This window comes from Hyalella azteca, unplaced genomic scaffold (assembly GCF_000764305.2).
Source record: "Hyalella azteca isolate HAZT.00-mixed unplaced genomic scaffold, Hazt_2.0.2 contig12318, whole genome shotgun sequence".
NCBI lineage: Eukaryota > Metazoa > Arthropoda > Malacostraca > Amphipoda > Hyalellidae > Hyalella > Hyalella azteca.
Genome location: NW_025942278.1, coordinates 42,929 through 59,786, shown reverse-complemented (window position 1 = coordinate 59,786; position 16,858 = coordinate 42,929). Strand labels below are relative to the sequence as shown.

Below are 16,858 nucleotides of genomic sequence, written 5' to 3'. Positions count from 1 at the left end.
TTAAGAATGAACCGTACAAACGAAACGCAATTAATAATAAGAAGTTTCATTTATTCATGTATTATTATTGCGAACCTTTTTGCAATCTTTTGTGTAAAGAAAGATGATATAATACCGTTATGATTTGGAGCTTATTTATCTTTATAACATCTCACTCTTTGGTATCATTGCTACAGGCGGACATGGAGCCCCTGGAGGGTGACACGCCCTTGCCGGAGACGTCGCGGGTACGTCGCCAGACTGTGGACCCGTCCACCCCGGTACAGGGTGAGTCTTACTCCATCAATAAATATTAGAGGCAACATTTTTATTTACAACATTCAAATAATATAAATGCATTATGATACAAGGCCTCCAATTTTTTAAATTTTGATATTTAATATTCACGTTTAGTGAAAATTAAATATTCAATAAATATTACTTCATCAATAAATAATGTGTTACTCCATACCAATATCTGTAGGCAAGTTAATATACTATATCCCCATCTGTATAAAAAACTATTCTGTCCTATTCGTAGACAATATAATACTGTACACCGGCACTGGCGAACAATAATTGTGGCTCAGCCATATTCAATAGCTTCACCACCTGTGATAAAGCTAGTATGTGAATGTGGGAATAGCATTGTTTATAAATCAAAAAATGCGAAATTTATAAGAATAATTTATAAATTCACGTTTAACTTATTGTAACTAAAATAAAATTATGACATTTTGTGCTCAAAAATGTTAGTTGCTTGTACCCCCAAAAAATTGATAAGCATTGGTTCTACCTGGTCCGGGTTGAGGCGAGTTTGTTGCTTGGTCAGAGGTCATCCTTCGATCAATGATCGACCATTTTCGACCGCTGCTCGCAGTCTTTTGAAGCTCCTACACGAGCTGCAAGCCACCGTGACTTTCAAAAGCTCGCTGGCCACCTGACGTGACTGATGATGCCCACACTGAGGGTGAATAGAGCGACCTAATCTTTACTAAGACTCGTCTGCACATTAAATATTTCAGTAATACAATTATCTGAGTCGTTAAGTTAATTTAGAACGGAATATTAAAAACCACCCGATTCAGATACATGTTGATTTTCCGTCAGGGGATGGTCACGTTCCCTTCATCAATCGATCGTAACAATAGATAAACATCAAGCAAGGTGCCCAACGATGTGCGCTCGAAAAGGTTTTAACTTAAGAGATCAAGTGAATGTATTTTAAAGTATCATATAATACAGGTAATTTCGTCCTTGCTTTTAAATTTTGTAGAAATGCATTAGGTCATTGTAATTCTGTATGGATGGCTCAGTCAGCACAATGTACCACAATAGTGGTAGCGACAACAATTTCTTTCGACAATTTCACACAGCGACGACAATTTCTAGGAAATCCTTTACTTACTCTCCGATTCCTCAAATATACGAGGAAAAAAGAACAATTTCTTTCATATATCATCGAGAGGAAATTTCAGAGCCATAGGCAATCATTACTGCAATTTCTACACATTATTTGCTTCAACCTGATCTGTCATTAGGATTTTGTGTGGTAAATGGTTTATCATCACACAGAATCGGTCACAACCCCTATTTGATCGGTGCAACGAAAACCTAATTTATGAAATACTGTATATCAGGTACCGCTTCTAATTCGATTCAAAAAACTATTTCATCTAGGATTTTCAAAGCTGAAATTTAACAGTCACAGCAAGTAATCATTACCAAAATATTGATTTTTCACTGCCTGTTCTAATTTTTCTCGAGTGGCTGGATCAATGATTCTCTAACTAGTTTTTATAATTTAATAGATTGGTCTACAAAGTATGAGCTTACGCAGGATCCGGTGAAAAACGAATTGAGTACTGAACAAATATTTTCATTTCAGTGCTGTTCAAATTCAAGTTACTATGATAGCTGGTCCGACCACACCATTATTTGTCACAATGTTTTAATGTAATTTTTTGTCACACGTTTTTATGAAATTGTAGGTTACGAATTCTGTAAATTCATTGTTAAAAGAAAAGTCTAAAAGGATAAAGTGAAATGTAACCCCATGCACCTTCATTTGAAAAAGCCGCGTAATCTTCTAACACTAACTAGCAAATAGAAATGAATAATTACGTTGATGGAAGTAATGTTATCGTCCAACTGTTGCTCATCTAACCCCCAGCAAATTACTTCATTTGTCATTAACTTACACTACACATCCATCCATCACTCCTTTAAAATCTCGATCTGTGAAGCCTTATGCAAAACCCCATCCATTTTTCTTACAATAGTCAATAAATTGATATTTTTTACAATAGAACCCATCACTATTCAGTCACATATTACTAAGACCGAACGAGTTCATCTGCAGATAAACCTAACTATGTAACTAATCCTGCAATTTCAGCAGAGGAAACTGAAATAGCGGTCAAACAAAAACCTCTAACCGAACAAACCAAATAGGCTGAAATAGCAAGCAATAGTGTCTAATTTGCCACAAACAGAAGTATACACTGCGAAAGAAAAACATTCAACAATTTTCCCTCCAGAGAGCTTGGAAGAAGACAATTTCATTGAACCAAAAGAAATAATGGAACGTCACACCACGCAGCAACCTGCAACCAGCAATGAAATTCTAAACAGTACGATGGAAACTGTAGCTGATGAGCCACAACTCACCGATGGATCATCAGAAAATGCAACTGTCAGTCCAATTACGCCGGACATTTCAATCGAAACTCTCGACACTACAACTGTATCGGTTAGTAACGAGCACCACTCTACTACTAGATCACCAGAAGAAGCGACAATGAATCCTTCTACGCAGCAAACTGCAATCGAGGTGGAAACATTCGACACTATTGGTGCAACTGTTAGCATCAAGTTTTCTACTATCACCGAAGATACTACTACGAGTCTAAATACGCAATACACGTCAATTGGAGAAGGAATTCAGGACTCTACAGGCGTAACGATTAATGAGGAACTAATATCAACTACTGGAACTGGACCTACAGAAGGAACGAGCTCAAGTCCCACTACATTCGGGAGTGAAAACCCTGACACTACAGTCGTAACTATCGAAGATGTTACTCTAACATCAGCAATGCAAGGAGAAGTAACAAATGAAAATCAAACTTTGCATAACACTACCTACTTTGATGAAAATCAAGCCACTACAGTGACTGCAGGCGAATTTGAACTTACTTCTGATATACCAGAAGAAACTATTGAAAGCTCTTTGGTCATGAATAGTACCGGCGCGGAAGAAAGCCAGTTGCCAATTACAATGGCTGATTGGGTAGAATCTACCACTAAATCAATAGAACTTGTGACTTTCAACGATAACATCGAGCATGAGAACTTCGTAACAGAACCAGTAATAGCAACTGAATCCAGTGTTGAATCGCAGACTGCGTATACCACATCGACGCACAAAGATTATACCGACCCCCTTCAAGAAACCACTGCTACACGAACAACAGCTGCAGAGGCCAAATCTGTCTCTGATATATTGATATCACCAGCAGAAACTTTTGTCGAATCTGACCATAAAGAAGAGGCAAATGACCTTCTTACTACTCTGAAAGGCCAAAGTGGTGACAATTCACTCACTACTCAACCTATGAAATCTACATCGATGACAACTGCCAAACCTCCATTGTCGATTCCTTCTGTGGCGCTGGTGTCTTCATCACCTTCCGTAACTACATTTCGACCAACTGCGTCTTCGGAGTCACGAATACGTCCAACTTTGAAACCCATGCCAACTCCTGCGCCGAAAAAGCCTGATTCTGTAACTACTGAAACCGAGCCAAGAATCGTCCACCATCCTCTATTGGTCGCAACGCAGGAGCGAATATTGAATGCTGAGTTTCGACCAGGTATTATGCGTGGATTTTGTTCTTCTTGTGAATCTTTGCTGTGTGACACTACGACTTTCTCCATTAACAAATTGATATTCTACTAATTTGCTAATGCATAACGTATATTGTTAGTTGCTTTTGTATAGGAAATCAATATCACATTATTAGTTGTTTTGCGTTGCATTGCTGTACTATATATGCAATCGCATTTTGATGCTGATGTTTACTTTTCTTTAGGCATTTACCTTTGCAAATTTACTTTGGTAGCTGAATCCTCGTATGTGTTACGTATAAACTCAGTACAGTAACGGTGCTTTGCTTTTTGCGCCTTGTGAAAGATACACCGTAACAAAACTATATTGCTTCACTCTTCATACTCTGTTTCCTTTTCAGACAAGTTACTGCTTATGGTGACTCTCATCGAAATGTTGACGTGCTACTTGGTGTTCTTCAGTCTCAACATGTCTCGTTTAGAGCGAGGCACCTGACGATCTTCCTACCTAATATTTTGTTAATCATTCGTCATCGCTATAGTTAATTAACAAAATTTAAAATTTGATATAAGAAAATCTGAAACCTAGTATGCGTAAAAACATCAAAGTCGACTGAAAATTTTCTTCGATTGTCTGTTAATTTGTGACATCTTGCAGACTAACAGTGACGCACCATATGGCAAAGACATATTTTTCTTCGATGAAAACATGTTCCTCCTTGTCAGATTTTTCTTGTTAAAATTATTCATGATGAAAGCTAATTGGAAACTATTAACACATGATATATCCAAAAAGACAATACAGCCGTTGATATACATAGTTCGCCACCAACCTCTCTTCGCTGACCGATTAATAAGACCATTCGGGTTCGGGTAGGCATGGCATATGCGTAAGGGGATCTATTACACTTGAGCTGTTCATTACCCTCATATGCACTTCATCTTGTATAGTTTGTGATTGTCCTTCCTTGCCAATATTACATCTGTACTTCTCTTCTCGTATTTTTATTGACCTTATTGACGCTGTCGTCGGTGCATGGCTGTGTATACGACCGGCGGTGCTCCTACACCTGAACTGACATGGAGCTGAGCATATGTTATCATTTTCCTCAACACAATTGACGACTGAGTCATCCGTGTTCACCGCATATAACAATTTGTACTGCTTTTATCGCTATTGTGACGAGTACTCTTTTCACATTTGTCAACAATGTATTGTAGAGTTATCGTATAATTATCGAGTCATTCAATTTGATGTTCGAACTCTTGCTCTTGTGCTGCGTAGCCACATTTTTTAATTAAGCGTTGTGCTTTTAGAGCTTAGTTATGTATTTGGTTCTTTGTGATCACACAGTATTACAGCTTTTCCATCTCCAGTATTTATGACTATGCCACCACAACGCTGTTATACAAGTGAATAATTGTATAACAGCTTTGATAAAAACGCAAGAATCTTGATATAATATAAATCTAAGTCAATGATGCTCACAGTTTAATTTGATAGTGTATAAGATATTCGGAAAATCAAGATTGTCTAGAGCTTTCTAGCTAATGAACTTTACCTCCCCCAAATCGCGGGCAAAACCTAGAATTCTGTCCATGTTTTAACAGAACTTGATGTTCTGGTAAACATCAAGTTTTCTGGGTCTACTTGGCCACACAATCAAAATCAATTTCTTATCAGAATCTCATTTCTGACTTATAGTGTTATGAGAGTATTACAACTTTACAAGAGTTGACAGGAGCCGGTTCATACCGAGATTGAAGGCTGCTAAGAAGCTGCTCTTCGAGCCCAACCGAAGGGGCCATAGAGCGGCTGATTTGCCTGCTCTACGAGTCCAAGGCGGCACCTGTTGCAGAGTCAGGCCCATATCCAATTTTTGTTAGGGACAGGAGTCGCATATTAATATCCCGCCTCCAGGTGCGCATCCCATGATTCACTGAAAGTTTTTACTCAGGCTCATCCTCATTGCGACCTTCTTCTTCTTCCGAGCTGGCTGTGAATAACATTTAACCGAGGTTTCCGAAACTATAGGTGTCCGTACTAACATTTTAGATCTTAATCTAAGTTTATATTCAATGTTTAACGTGGAATGATCAATAAGCGGATCACTTTTCATAACGTCATCTCGCTAACATGAGAAATAAAAATGTTTCCTAATGTAAATTTTTGAACCAAGTTACCAATGCTAACCAAACCTTATCACCTCCAAGATATCACTAATAATTTTCAAATTTCCATTACAATGAAACGAAGAAAATCACAAGCAAAATTGCATAATATTAGATTTTCTCTGCATAATTTTCTATTCGTAATTTATTCGGGCTGCGACGTTTCCTCGTGCATTTTGATAACCTCTAGTAAGTTTTTTATGTTTTTTTCTGAATTTCTGAACAGAGACCTGCGATTTCGGCACCAACGAGGACGTAGTTCTATGCCGCTGGATGAACGTGAACTTTACGACTCTGAAGTGGCGCGCGTCGCGGGGGGAGAATGCGTTCTGGTTAGGAGGCCCACCTCAGGATGTCACCTACGGAGACAAGTTTGGTGAGTTAATCACCTCAACTGCACGGGATAGATCTAAATGGTGAGTTGATTATTTCAACTGCACCTGGACAAGCTTGGTGAGTTAATAGTTGTAACTGCCGATAGAAGTTTATTGAGTTGATCACTGCAACTGCACGTGAACAAGTTAATCTAGTGAGTCGCTAAGTGCAATAAATCCTACGGCAGCTTCAAGCAACATAATTATGCACCGAGCATTTCCGATATCATCCAGTACCCAAAAATTTCTCTATTACCATGTGTAAACTATCATAAGATGAATCAGGGCGCGGACTTGGAGCCAAAGAAATAATGTTCGCAACGTCTTATAGTGGGCCAATGGACATTCGGCGTCACCACATTTCAATGGTTGCTTAATTTGCAGTCCAGAATTCTCAGAATATAAAGTGTAAATATAACATAGAATGCCTGCAAAATATTAGCTGAACGAGCAAACTAAAACTTCTTAATTTACTAATGGGAAATGAAATTAAAATATCGAGTGCCATTCAACAGGGTGAGTGCAGGAAAGCTTTCGGAAGCGATGTCGCACGAAGTTTTCTTAATCATATTTACTTAGTACAGCCTTACTTATTTTCCTAATAGTTTATATGAAAAACATCCTTTCTCCACAGGAGGCTACGCTCTCTTCGAAACTTCAGAAGAAGCGGACTCGACTCGAGGCCCAGTACCGTTCGAGTCAGCGATGCTCATCTCGCCCCTCCAAGGTGGGTTCCCAACTGCAAGGACTTCAATTGAAATCAATTAACATAGTGATGTCGACGCTGATGTGTAGGGCTGATGCGGCCTGTTACTTTTCGTGACTTGTTCAAAGAAGATCTAAAATCGTGTCATTTGACCGGATCATTTCAGGATTGACGATAGTTTGAAGTAGCTACTAGACTTCCACCGGGTTCGATATAGTGCTAGGCATTTCAAGTCTGAACATATATTTTTCCATAGCTTTATCTAGTCTGTTCTTGAAAGCGTTGATACTCGGAGCGCCAACGACGTAATCGGGGAGGCTGTTCCACATGTCGGTGATTCGAAGCGAGAAGAAATGTTGTCGCGTGGAGAAGTTGCAGCGCAGTTTTTTTAGTTTATAGCAGTGGCCCTTGGTGTTGGTTCTAGTTTCAAATTCTAGTAATCCTTCGGGGACCTTGTATAAACCATGACTATACTTGTATACTTCAATGAGGTCTCCAAGCCGACGTCAATAAGTGAGGCTTGGAAGCTTTATAATCTTTAATCTTTCTTCATAAGACTTGCCCTTCAAGCCTGGAATTATCCTTGTTGCACGCCTCTGAACATTCTGTTAAATTTTTGCCCTTTTCAAATCTCGGTGACCACACAACGTTTCCAAACTCTATATTCGGGTGCACGACAGCAACAAACAACTGTTTCATCGCTTCTGCATCTAAAAACTCGTAGGAGCGACTGATTAGTCCAAGAAGTTTGTTGGATGTATTACCTTGCGTTTCAACATGCTTAGAAAATTTCAGCTCCTTGTCGACATAAACTCCGAGTTCTTTTCCCACACTAGACTTTTCAATCATTACTCTCTCGTTGCAACCATGTCTTCTCATACTGTAATCTTGCTGTTCATTGTTCTTCCCGAGGTGAAGTACTTTACACTTGTCAGCATTAAACCGCAGCTGCCACGTATCAGCCCAGTTAACTAAACTGTCAAGATCATCTTGCAATTGCGCTTTATTTGACGCATCCTTCACAGTATTATAAACTTTTGTGTCGTCGGCATACATGGAGCACACGCTGGACACTACTTCTGACAGATCGTTTATATAAAAGCAACGAACAAAATAGGCCCAAGAACGCTTCCTTGTGGCACGCCACTGCGCACTGATGCCCAGTCTAACACGGTTCCGTTAGTACTGACACGTTGTGGTCTACCTACTAGAAAATTCATGATCCATTGGAGTACGTTTCCCTCAATTCCCAAGGACCTCACTTTACGCAACAGCCGCTCATGCGGAACACTGTCAAATGCTTTGGCAAAATCGAGGTACAATGCATCCACTGACTCCCTTTCGTCCAGCAGGCGAGTTCAATCGTTACGCGTAGACAATAAGTTAGTGGTGCAGGATCTACCGGCAATAAAACCATGTTGACAGTCTGAAAGGAGATGGTGAATAGTCAAGTAAGCGATAGTCCTATCCCTCACAACAGATTCCATTACCTTATAAACAACACTTGTCAGACTGACAGGACGATAGTTACCGGGGCTACTTTTGTCACCTTTTTAGCGCATTTTCTAATTTGTGGAAAAAATGCCTATTGTACTTGTCATGTCCGTTCGTCTGTCCGTCTGTCCGTCGGGCAGACGTCTGTCTGTCCGTCTGTGACTTCACGTTTTTGTCGACGAGAAAATGCGCTCTCTGTCACTCACTACAGTGAGTACTGAGTTATATTTTTTGAACAATGGTGTTACTTGAGCTTCTTTCCAATCGGACGGCAAAGTTCCTTAATATACTGTCAATGGGCCGGCCAGAGCGGCTGCTATAATTCTTTGAGCAATCTGGGATGGAAGCCGTCTGGTCCACATGACTTGTTGGGATTTAGAGCTATGAACTCATAAACTAATTAATGAACTCAAACCGGGATTTATTAGATCTTATAGCCATAGGTTCTGATGTTGCGTCATTTAAAGTGGCGCTTTAATAGTCAATTAACAAAATATTTGCCACGCAGGGAATATTTGTCGTGACATTCTTATTAAAGACGCGATTGTTCGGAATTATTCATACATTGCCGACGGGGATAGTAACAGGATGATTGAAACATATATTGATGCAAAACCATTTTTTGTCAGACTGATTATTCTTTCGTACCTTTATTATGACATGATAAGTTAAGCGGGAAAAAATATTTAAATAATACCCCATTTTTGCCTCGCAGGTGTAACTCGAGCTGAAGGAGTGTGTGTCAAGTATTGGTGAGTCTAAGTTATCTATGAACTTAAAAATGTAAAATTTTGAGTTTGAGTTGCATAATTTTCAACGAAACTAAAGTTCCAACGTCGAATCATAATAAAAGATTAACAAATAAAAATTTCTTTACTTCGGATGATCAACTGCTCCTTCAAAGCTTCCATCATCTATTCAAATTTACTTATAAGGTTCTAGATTATATTCGAAGTTTGCCACATCATGAATCAAATTTTCTAAAAAATCATGCCCTTTATTGGAATACATGGTGACGTCTTACGATAGGCATTTTTGAATGCTGATTGTACAATGAACCCAATTCTATGCTTATTATCCAGGTATGCTATCGATGGGCTGAGCGCGGACCGAGTTCGGGTTCTACTTCACCCGATGCCAAATGCCAAGTTTGTGCGACCGCACACTGGCACCACCAACGTCAACCCTGACCTGGCCACAAACCCGAGCACAAACCCGAGCACCGGCACGAACACAAACACTAACATTCCAACTGGAACACAACAGCAATGCGTTAACCCACAGAACCCGAACAACTTTTTCTCAATGCTTGACATGCTGCGTGACTACGATGGTAGCGGCGACGTGGTGCTGTGGGAAGCAAGAGATGTCACGCAGGGGCAGTGGAAAGAAGGACAGCTTGTGTACACTTACAACCTTCCTCATGCCGTGAGTACCACTTTTCCTGTATACTTTAACCTGGGCAATACAAGGATACCATTTATCGTCAACCTAGTGAAATTTATAGAAGAAAAGCATTTATGCTTTCCTGTATCTTATCAGTTAATTTACCTGACAGAATACCTAACGCCGTTATGAAAGTTCACGAGATAAAATTTTGCAGACTGTTCGTATGCTGGCAACAAATAATTGAAGTTGTTGCTTAAGTTCGTTCTTAACGCAAAATTGACTGTTTCATGGTTTCCAAAGACTTCACATCTCCCAAATCATTCAAATAATATACTTTCATTGTTATTGCCAGATCATAGTGGAAGGCATCCCTGTCCCCAACGGAGATCTCAACCGACGCTTCCGTGGATACATCGCCATCGATGATCTGAACTTCGCCCTGCCCAGCGAGTGCGGGGCGTTCTGTACCTTTGAAGCTGGCACTTGTGGCTGGGTTCAAGATAAAGAAACTGATGACTTCGACTGGTCTCAGGTGTTAAATTTCCCCATTAGCGGTTACTTTTATCCCCATTAACGGTTACTACAAAATAAACGCTGATGACGTATATTTTGTTCTTGAAAAATGCTTTACAATGTTGACATATTTCCCTATGAAATTCGTTCTCATCGAGTTTACCAATTACGCTACTGATTATTACTTGTTCAACCTGTCGTAACTCTTCAGTAACTTTGACACCAGAGTCGCGGCAGCATGAGCCAGGCCACGGGTCCCCCTAGGGACAGGTCGGCGTCTGAGAACGGCGGCATGACGGGCGGTTTTGCCGTCATCGACTCCAGCTACCCGCGCCGACCGGGTGACCGCGCGCGCCTCATGACGGAGGAGTTCCAAGCGACTGGTGAGATAAAAATTCATACTTAATTTATGGTAATTTATTGAAACATTAAGTTTATTCAAATTATTTTTTGCATTTTATTTTTACCATCAAAACTACATGATTTATTGTGATCCGTCTACCGATCACCATATGTAAAAAAGTTATATTATCGCGTTACCTTATCAGACCCGAACAGCCCGCTGTGCATGCGCTTCTGGACACACATGCATGGGGTGGGCATTGGGACGCTGCGTGTACTCATCATCAACACTCAGGACCGCAAAGCCCGCACAATTTGGCAAATTTCCGGGGAGGCTGGCAAAATCTGGTATCAAGGACAAGTTCCCATTGCATCTGCAACCCCGTTCAAGGTGATAAACAGCAGTGTGTGTGATAAAGATGAAGTGAAAGCAGCGTGTCAAAATGAAGTCCATGTAGCCGGTGCAGGTGTTAAATTAGATCATAACGCTAGACAGTGTGTCAAAATGAAGTCTTGCGGGGTGAGAGAAGTGTGTCAAAATTAACGTTAGAGCTATGGGCGAGCTATCTATATTGAATTTGAAGTTGAGGATTGTTTCTGTATAAAATATCAAAGCTGTTTTTTGAGGTTTCAATATTATTAATATTAATGCAGGATTTTATCAAACTCGACCTTTTTAGTAGAGATTCAGAGAAACTTTACTTCAAATAACCCGGGAAAAAAAATAAAAAATATTTATTCTCGTGCTATATTTATTATAATAAAACGATAATTTCCAAAGTCAGTGTAACATTCATAACTTCTGAGACTAAATATTATTTACTTCGACCTATTTAATTAAGTTAAACTCTGTATTTAAATCCATGCGTAATTGGAATTAACATGTCGTGATGGAAAACATCTTGGAAATTCTTAATCATTCTTCACTTTCTGGAATCGTTTTCATATTTTATTGTGTGATAAATATTAGTCCAATTTTCATACAAAAAATATTGAACAAATTCATTTGTCTATCGTAATGAGATTGCTGACAATATTTTGATGAACCTTCCTTCGCTCAGATCGCATTCGAAGCTGAAGTTGGGCTGAGCGATCTCGGTGACATCGCCCTGGATGACATCTCCATCATCCAAGGACCGTGCCCCAGTGAGTATAGTGAGCCAAATACATCCAAATTATAACAATTTTAATATTTTTTACCACGTTTCTCTTAGCTTCGTTTCGTGTCTGTCTGTCTGTCATCAAAAATTCAGACCTTAATTTAGAGCTCTTCTGAACATCCTAGAAACTTGAAATTTGGCATGCTGCTTTTGCTGCCTATGACAATTCAAGATTTGATCATCAGAAATAATAATTAAAATTTTTTTAATTAAAATAAATATAAATATACATTTCAATTTTACTACTATACAATTAATATATACTATACATTTCAATTTTAGTTTTTTTTACTTTTTTAATGCTATACTCCAAGTTTTTTATCATAAATGGATTATTTTGCATTCTTACGTCAAAAGTAATCAAGCTGTGCCTACGGAAGTAAAGAAATAGTTTTGCTCAAAATGTAAGATAAAGTAGTACTCTCTACGGTGCAGGTGCCAAATAGAAAATGTCCCAAGTCCTCAACACCTTCATCATTTCATAGGTGCACCACAGATAGCTGGAAATAACCTGGGCGACTGTACATTTGAAGTGGATGAGTGTGGATGGATTAACCCTGGTGTCAGAGATCGTCTGGATGAGATCGACTGGGTCCGCACCATTGCATCCGAAAACCGGGAGCCCAAAACAGATCACACCATCGGCACGCCCCAAGGTGAAATATAAGAAGAGGATTATTCCCACGAAGTGTGGTATAACGTTTTATCACAAGTCGAAAATATTGAATCTAATGGTATTAATGGTTAGAAATATTTCATTCACGGAGGTTTCATACGCAAATTCTAAACCGAAATTCGTTTGAGAAAGTTAAAAAATATCTATGATGCCTAAATTTTTTAATAATTAGCAAAATTTATTAATGAGCTGGTAAGAAGAAGATTATGACGACAGGATTCTTCATGATTGTCCCCAAAACTTCCTCGCTGAGGGGAGGTGACCGCGCTTGGCTGCGTTCCCTTACAATGAACGGCTCCACCATCGCCTCCTGCATCTCGTTCTGGTGAGAACTGCCCACCCTGAATGCAATTTCCATTTCATGCTATCCCCGAAGTACCTTTAGACAATAAAGAAACATTTGAAGCTGGGACTGCTCATTTTACCAGACTTACAGAACTGAAGTCAATTTCGTTCTCCTACCAGGTACTACATCTCTGACCCCACGAACGAACCATCAGCACCGTCTCTTGGTTCACTCTCTGTCTTCGTGTGGAGCGAAGACCCAAAAACAGGAAACGTAATATTCCAGTCCGTGTGGTCTTTGATGAACCACCAAGGCCCCAACTGGCTCTATGCCCAAGCTAGGGTGCTGAGCGAGACCAGCTACGCCATCATCTTCGAAGGGGCGTGGGGAAACTCCAGGGGCAACGGATTCATCGGCATTGACGACATCACAATCTACTCGGGTGATTGTTCAAGTGAGTGAAGCCTTGTGTTGACCACGAGTTTAGTAATATTGAGGATACACTGATGCTCCTATTGGTGAATGTACAAGTGAGTTACATATAAAAAAGTCGCGAATACATGGTAACTACGTCACTTCTTTACGTTCAAGGGCTGTAAATTTATTGGGTTCATTTACATGCCAATTGTGATTGACTGTACATTGTACGAAGTAAAGCTCTATTAGCATCAGCTAAAAAGCATGTTACGTTGACGAACAAAAATTTTTCGGGATTTTTCGTCCCACGCATAAGTAACAATGTCACGTTCAGCAACATTATGCTGTTGGCACCGAATTAAACAAATCACTAAATTTTATTTGGTATTTATACCATCTTCCGTATGGCTAAATCATTTCCCTCGCCGTCTAAGTACATTGAGGCACAATTATTCTGTTTCGTAGCCATTTTGCGTTTTTCCTGCAGCCTTACCGCCCAAAGCAACGGTTATGGTCGGCGACTGCGACTTCCAACGCGACTCATGCCGCTGGGTCAACACGACTACTGACCCCGACTTTAGGTGGTCCTATGCATCCATCGCCCGCCGCCCCACTTCTATACTCGACCACACCTTCGGGGGACCTCGTACGTCATTTTATCTGCGTCTTGTTAATCTGCGTGGCTGAACTTGTTAGACAATAAAAAATTATTAAATGAATGAGGGGTTATTAAAAATGGTATAATAATAGCATTACTATATGCATTGAACCTTTGGCTACCTGTACGATCGTATAGCTTCATTCATTAGCAGCGTTAACTACTTGTGTTGAATTTTTGAGTTTGAGTTTTTTTTCTACCCTAAAAGTTTGAAACACGAACGTAGCTCGCATCCAAACTTTATTTCTTTGTCATTAAATGAATCTTCTTGCACAATTCAAAAATATATTGTTTTATAACATTGGATTCGTATCATGCTTGAACACGCTTTATTTATTCGTTAAATTTCTTCTTCTCTGTGTCAAACTATTAAGTCACAAGATTATTTGCATGATTTTTTAGAGAACTTGGTTACTCTTGCTCGTTCAGCAGCATCATCCAATGTTCATTTGCCGTTAATTTAGCATCTTGATATAACTTCTATTTAAATTTTTCATTTGCAGTTGGCTACGTTTTCTTCGACGTGTTCAACCAGAACGCAAACCCACAATCGCTGCGTCTAACGTCGCCGGTGCTGCGCGGACAGACTGTTTGCTTCAGCTTCTGGTACGCGGCTTTTGGCTCGGGCTCCACCACTTCACTCAAGGTGCTCCAAGTCCTGCCTGACTCCACCGACTCCATCACAGGAGAAACGGTGAGTACTTCGAGTGGTAAACAGGAGTTATTCTTTGTCGCGTAAATGTTTTGTCACTTCTTATGGTTTACACTATTCATATTAATTATTAATATTTTTTATTTCATTGCAAGTATTATTTTATTTATGATTATTGAACTCCGTTCTAGCAATGGTTTCCTATAATCTTCTGATGTTTTTATATCCTCTGTACGGTGTTCTCGTGATGTCTGGCAAAAAATAACATACCATTCTGATAGAGTGGAAAAAAAGTTCGCGGACAGGCGTTTGAGTGCCTCTATGTTGGCTTATTTTTTTATTTTCCGCTGTTATATACAGCGCTTTCGACTGCTTTGAAGTCATTGTGAGCTTTGATAAGAAGTTATATCTTGAAAATAGTCTGATTGTGTGAGCCCATATCATTATAAATTTTCATAATGAAAAACCGGCTCCAATTAACCGAAAAATTAGTTTAGCACACTAAGTGACAATAGAACTTCTGAAAACATTAAATCAAATAAATTGTTGAAAAAAGGCTGTTAGAGATACGATTCAAATAATTAAAATAAAGTGAATTTGAAAACTAAATTTTGTGATCCGTTACTTCATACACCATACACAGCTCTCAAAGCAAATATAACAGGCCTCATCTTATTTAAATGGGCATTAATTATCTCTAAAATAAATCATTCATGTTGTAGTATATAAATTAAACGAACGATGTTCAATATTCCTCAATTCATGAAAGCAACCTCACCCCAAATCTAAGCCTCAAACAATTTATAGTCAAGGCAGTACATGTCATAGCAAAGCATTGCTGTTTCAGCATTTATTAGGCCGTAGGCCTGTCGCCGATTATTAACATGGCAGAACATTCGCAGCTTGTTGCGGTCTCGAACTCACAAATCACTTGTGAGTTGTAACTCACTGCTACTCACTGCTCCAAAATTGCAAAATCATTGGCAAAATGTTATAAATTGTCCAACTTGCAATTAAACACGTACATTTTGATGTAATATTTCATATTTTTGCGGTCAATTGTCATAGTTTTTCTTCAATAACCGTTAATGGAACGTCAGTTCAAACTTTTTGAATACCCACCTGCCACCGCTTGTACTATTCCCATGAAACCAACATTCTCTCAGTCACCCCTGGAATAAAGTGATTGTGCAATTTTCTTTGTTTGAAAGATATCAATATTACTTCTAAAAGTATGAAACAAATAAAGTTTTCCTCAACATAGTTAAAACATACAATTTCACTTACCATTTAGTCGTTTTTTGTACTTTATGGATATCTGTATAGTAATTTACATTCCTTTTAGCGTGTCCTTTGTTTCCGACTGCGGCATGTTGGTCGTGGCGCTCGCAGTTATGCAGCGCTGTTGACAAACGAAACTCTTTTGGAGCACAACGCACGCCGCTTTAGGCTGCTAGGCCGGCCCGGCCATTTGAGATGGGGATGGATGGTGGTCACACGAGATAGACGAATTATTTATTCTTGTGCGTCACCGGGCAAATAAACATTTAATGGTTTCGGAAGTGTTTCATAATTATTACTGCCTTCTCTGCCGGTTTGTGTGTAGCTAAATAAGTGCGTAGTTGCATAAAATGATCTTTATCATTCACAGAAAATTCTTAATGTTTTTGTACACAGGTTTTCAATAGTGTTGTAAGCTATCAGTGCGACTGCGGTACAAAACAGATCGGACAAGATTCTTCGAGATAATTTCAAAATTGTCGTAAATCAAAAAATCTTAAGCGATTTGTGCTAACAAAATAATTTCTTTTGCCCAGTTATGGAAATTGGAGGTTTTGGCGGGCCTTCAAGCTCGTCCGGAGTGGAAATTTGCGCAAGTTCCAATCCCGGCATCAAACGACTTCCGAATTACGTTCGAAGGGATGGCCAGCAACGGGGGCTTTGCCATCGACGACATAAAAATTTATAAGGACACCTGCCTGAGTAAGTGATGCATCAGAAGCTGAATGGAGACTATGGACATGTGGCTGAGTAAGTGAGGCTTCAGAAGCTGAATGGTGACTAAGGACATGTGGCTGAGTAAGTGAGGCTTCAGAAGCTGAATGGTGACTAAGGACATGTGGCTGAGTAAGTGATGCATCAGAAGCTGAATGGAGACTATGGACATGTGGCTGAGTAAGTGAGGCTTCAG

General features: G+C 39.5%; 1 protein-coding gene across 3 annotated transcripts in view; it reads left to right on the top strand.

The window, feature by feature from the left end:
* Positions 1-16,858, top strand: part of LOC108667393 (MAM and LDL-receptor class A domain-containing protein 2) — a 29,777-nt gene that overhangs the window by 11,020 nt on the left and 1,899 nt on the right. Inside the window, exons 3-17 of one of the 3 annotated variants that reach the window (XM_018154411.2) lie at positions 177-267; positions 6,227-6,376; positions 7,009-7,101; positions 9,290-9,326; positions 9,657-10,002; positions 10,316-10,495; positions 10,703-10,859; positions 11,025-11,209; positions 11,880-11,964; positions 12,464-12,634; positions 12,871-12,979; positions 13,120-13,394; positions 13,845-14,003; positions 14,519-14,709; positions 16,485-16,650. In XM_018154411.2, the coding sequence (XP_018009900.1) occupies positions 177-267; positions 6,227-6,376; positions 7,009-7,101; positions 9,290-9,326; positions 9,657-10,002; positions 10,316-10,495; positions 10,703-10,859; positions 11,025-11,209; positions 11,880-11,964; positions 12,464-12,634; positions 12,871-12,979; positions 13,120-13,394; positions 13,845-14,003; positions 14,519-14,709; positions 16,485-16,650 (2,395 nt within the window). Of the gene's footprint in view, positions 1-170; positions 268-2,540; positions 3,855-6,226; positions 6,377-7,008; positions 7,102-9,289; positions 9,327-9,656; positions 10,003-10,315; positions 10,496-10,702; positions 10,860-11,024; positions 11,210-11,879; positions 11,965-12,463; positions 12,635-12,870; positions 12,980-13,119; positions 13,395-13,844; positions 14,004-14,518; positions 14,710-16,484; positions 16,651-16,858 lie in introns of those variants that run through there. The other 2 variants (XM_047883228.1, XM_047883227.1) reach the window with 2 other exon arrangements.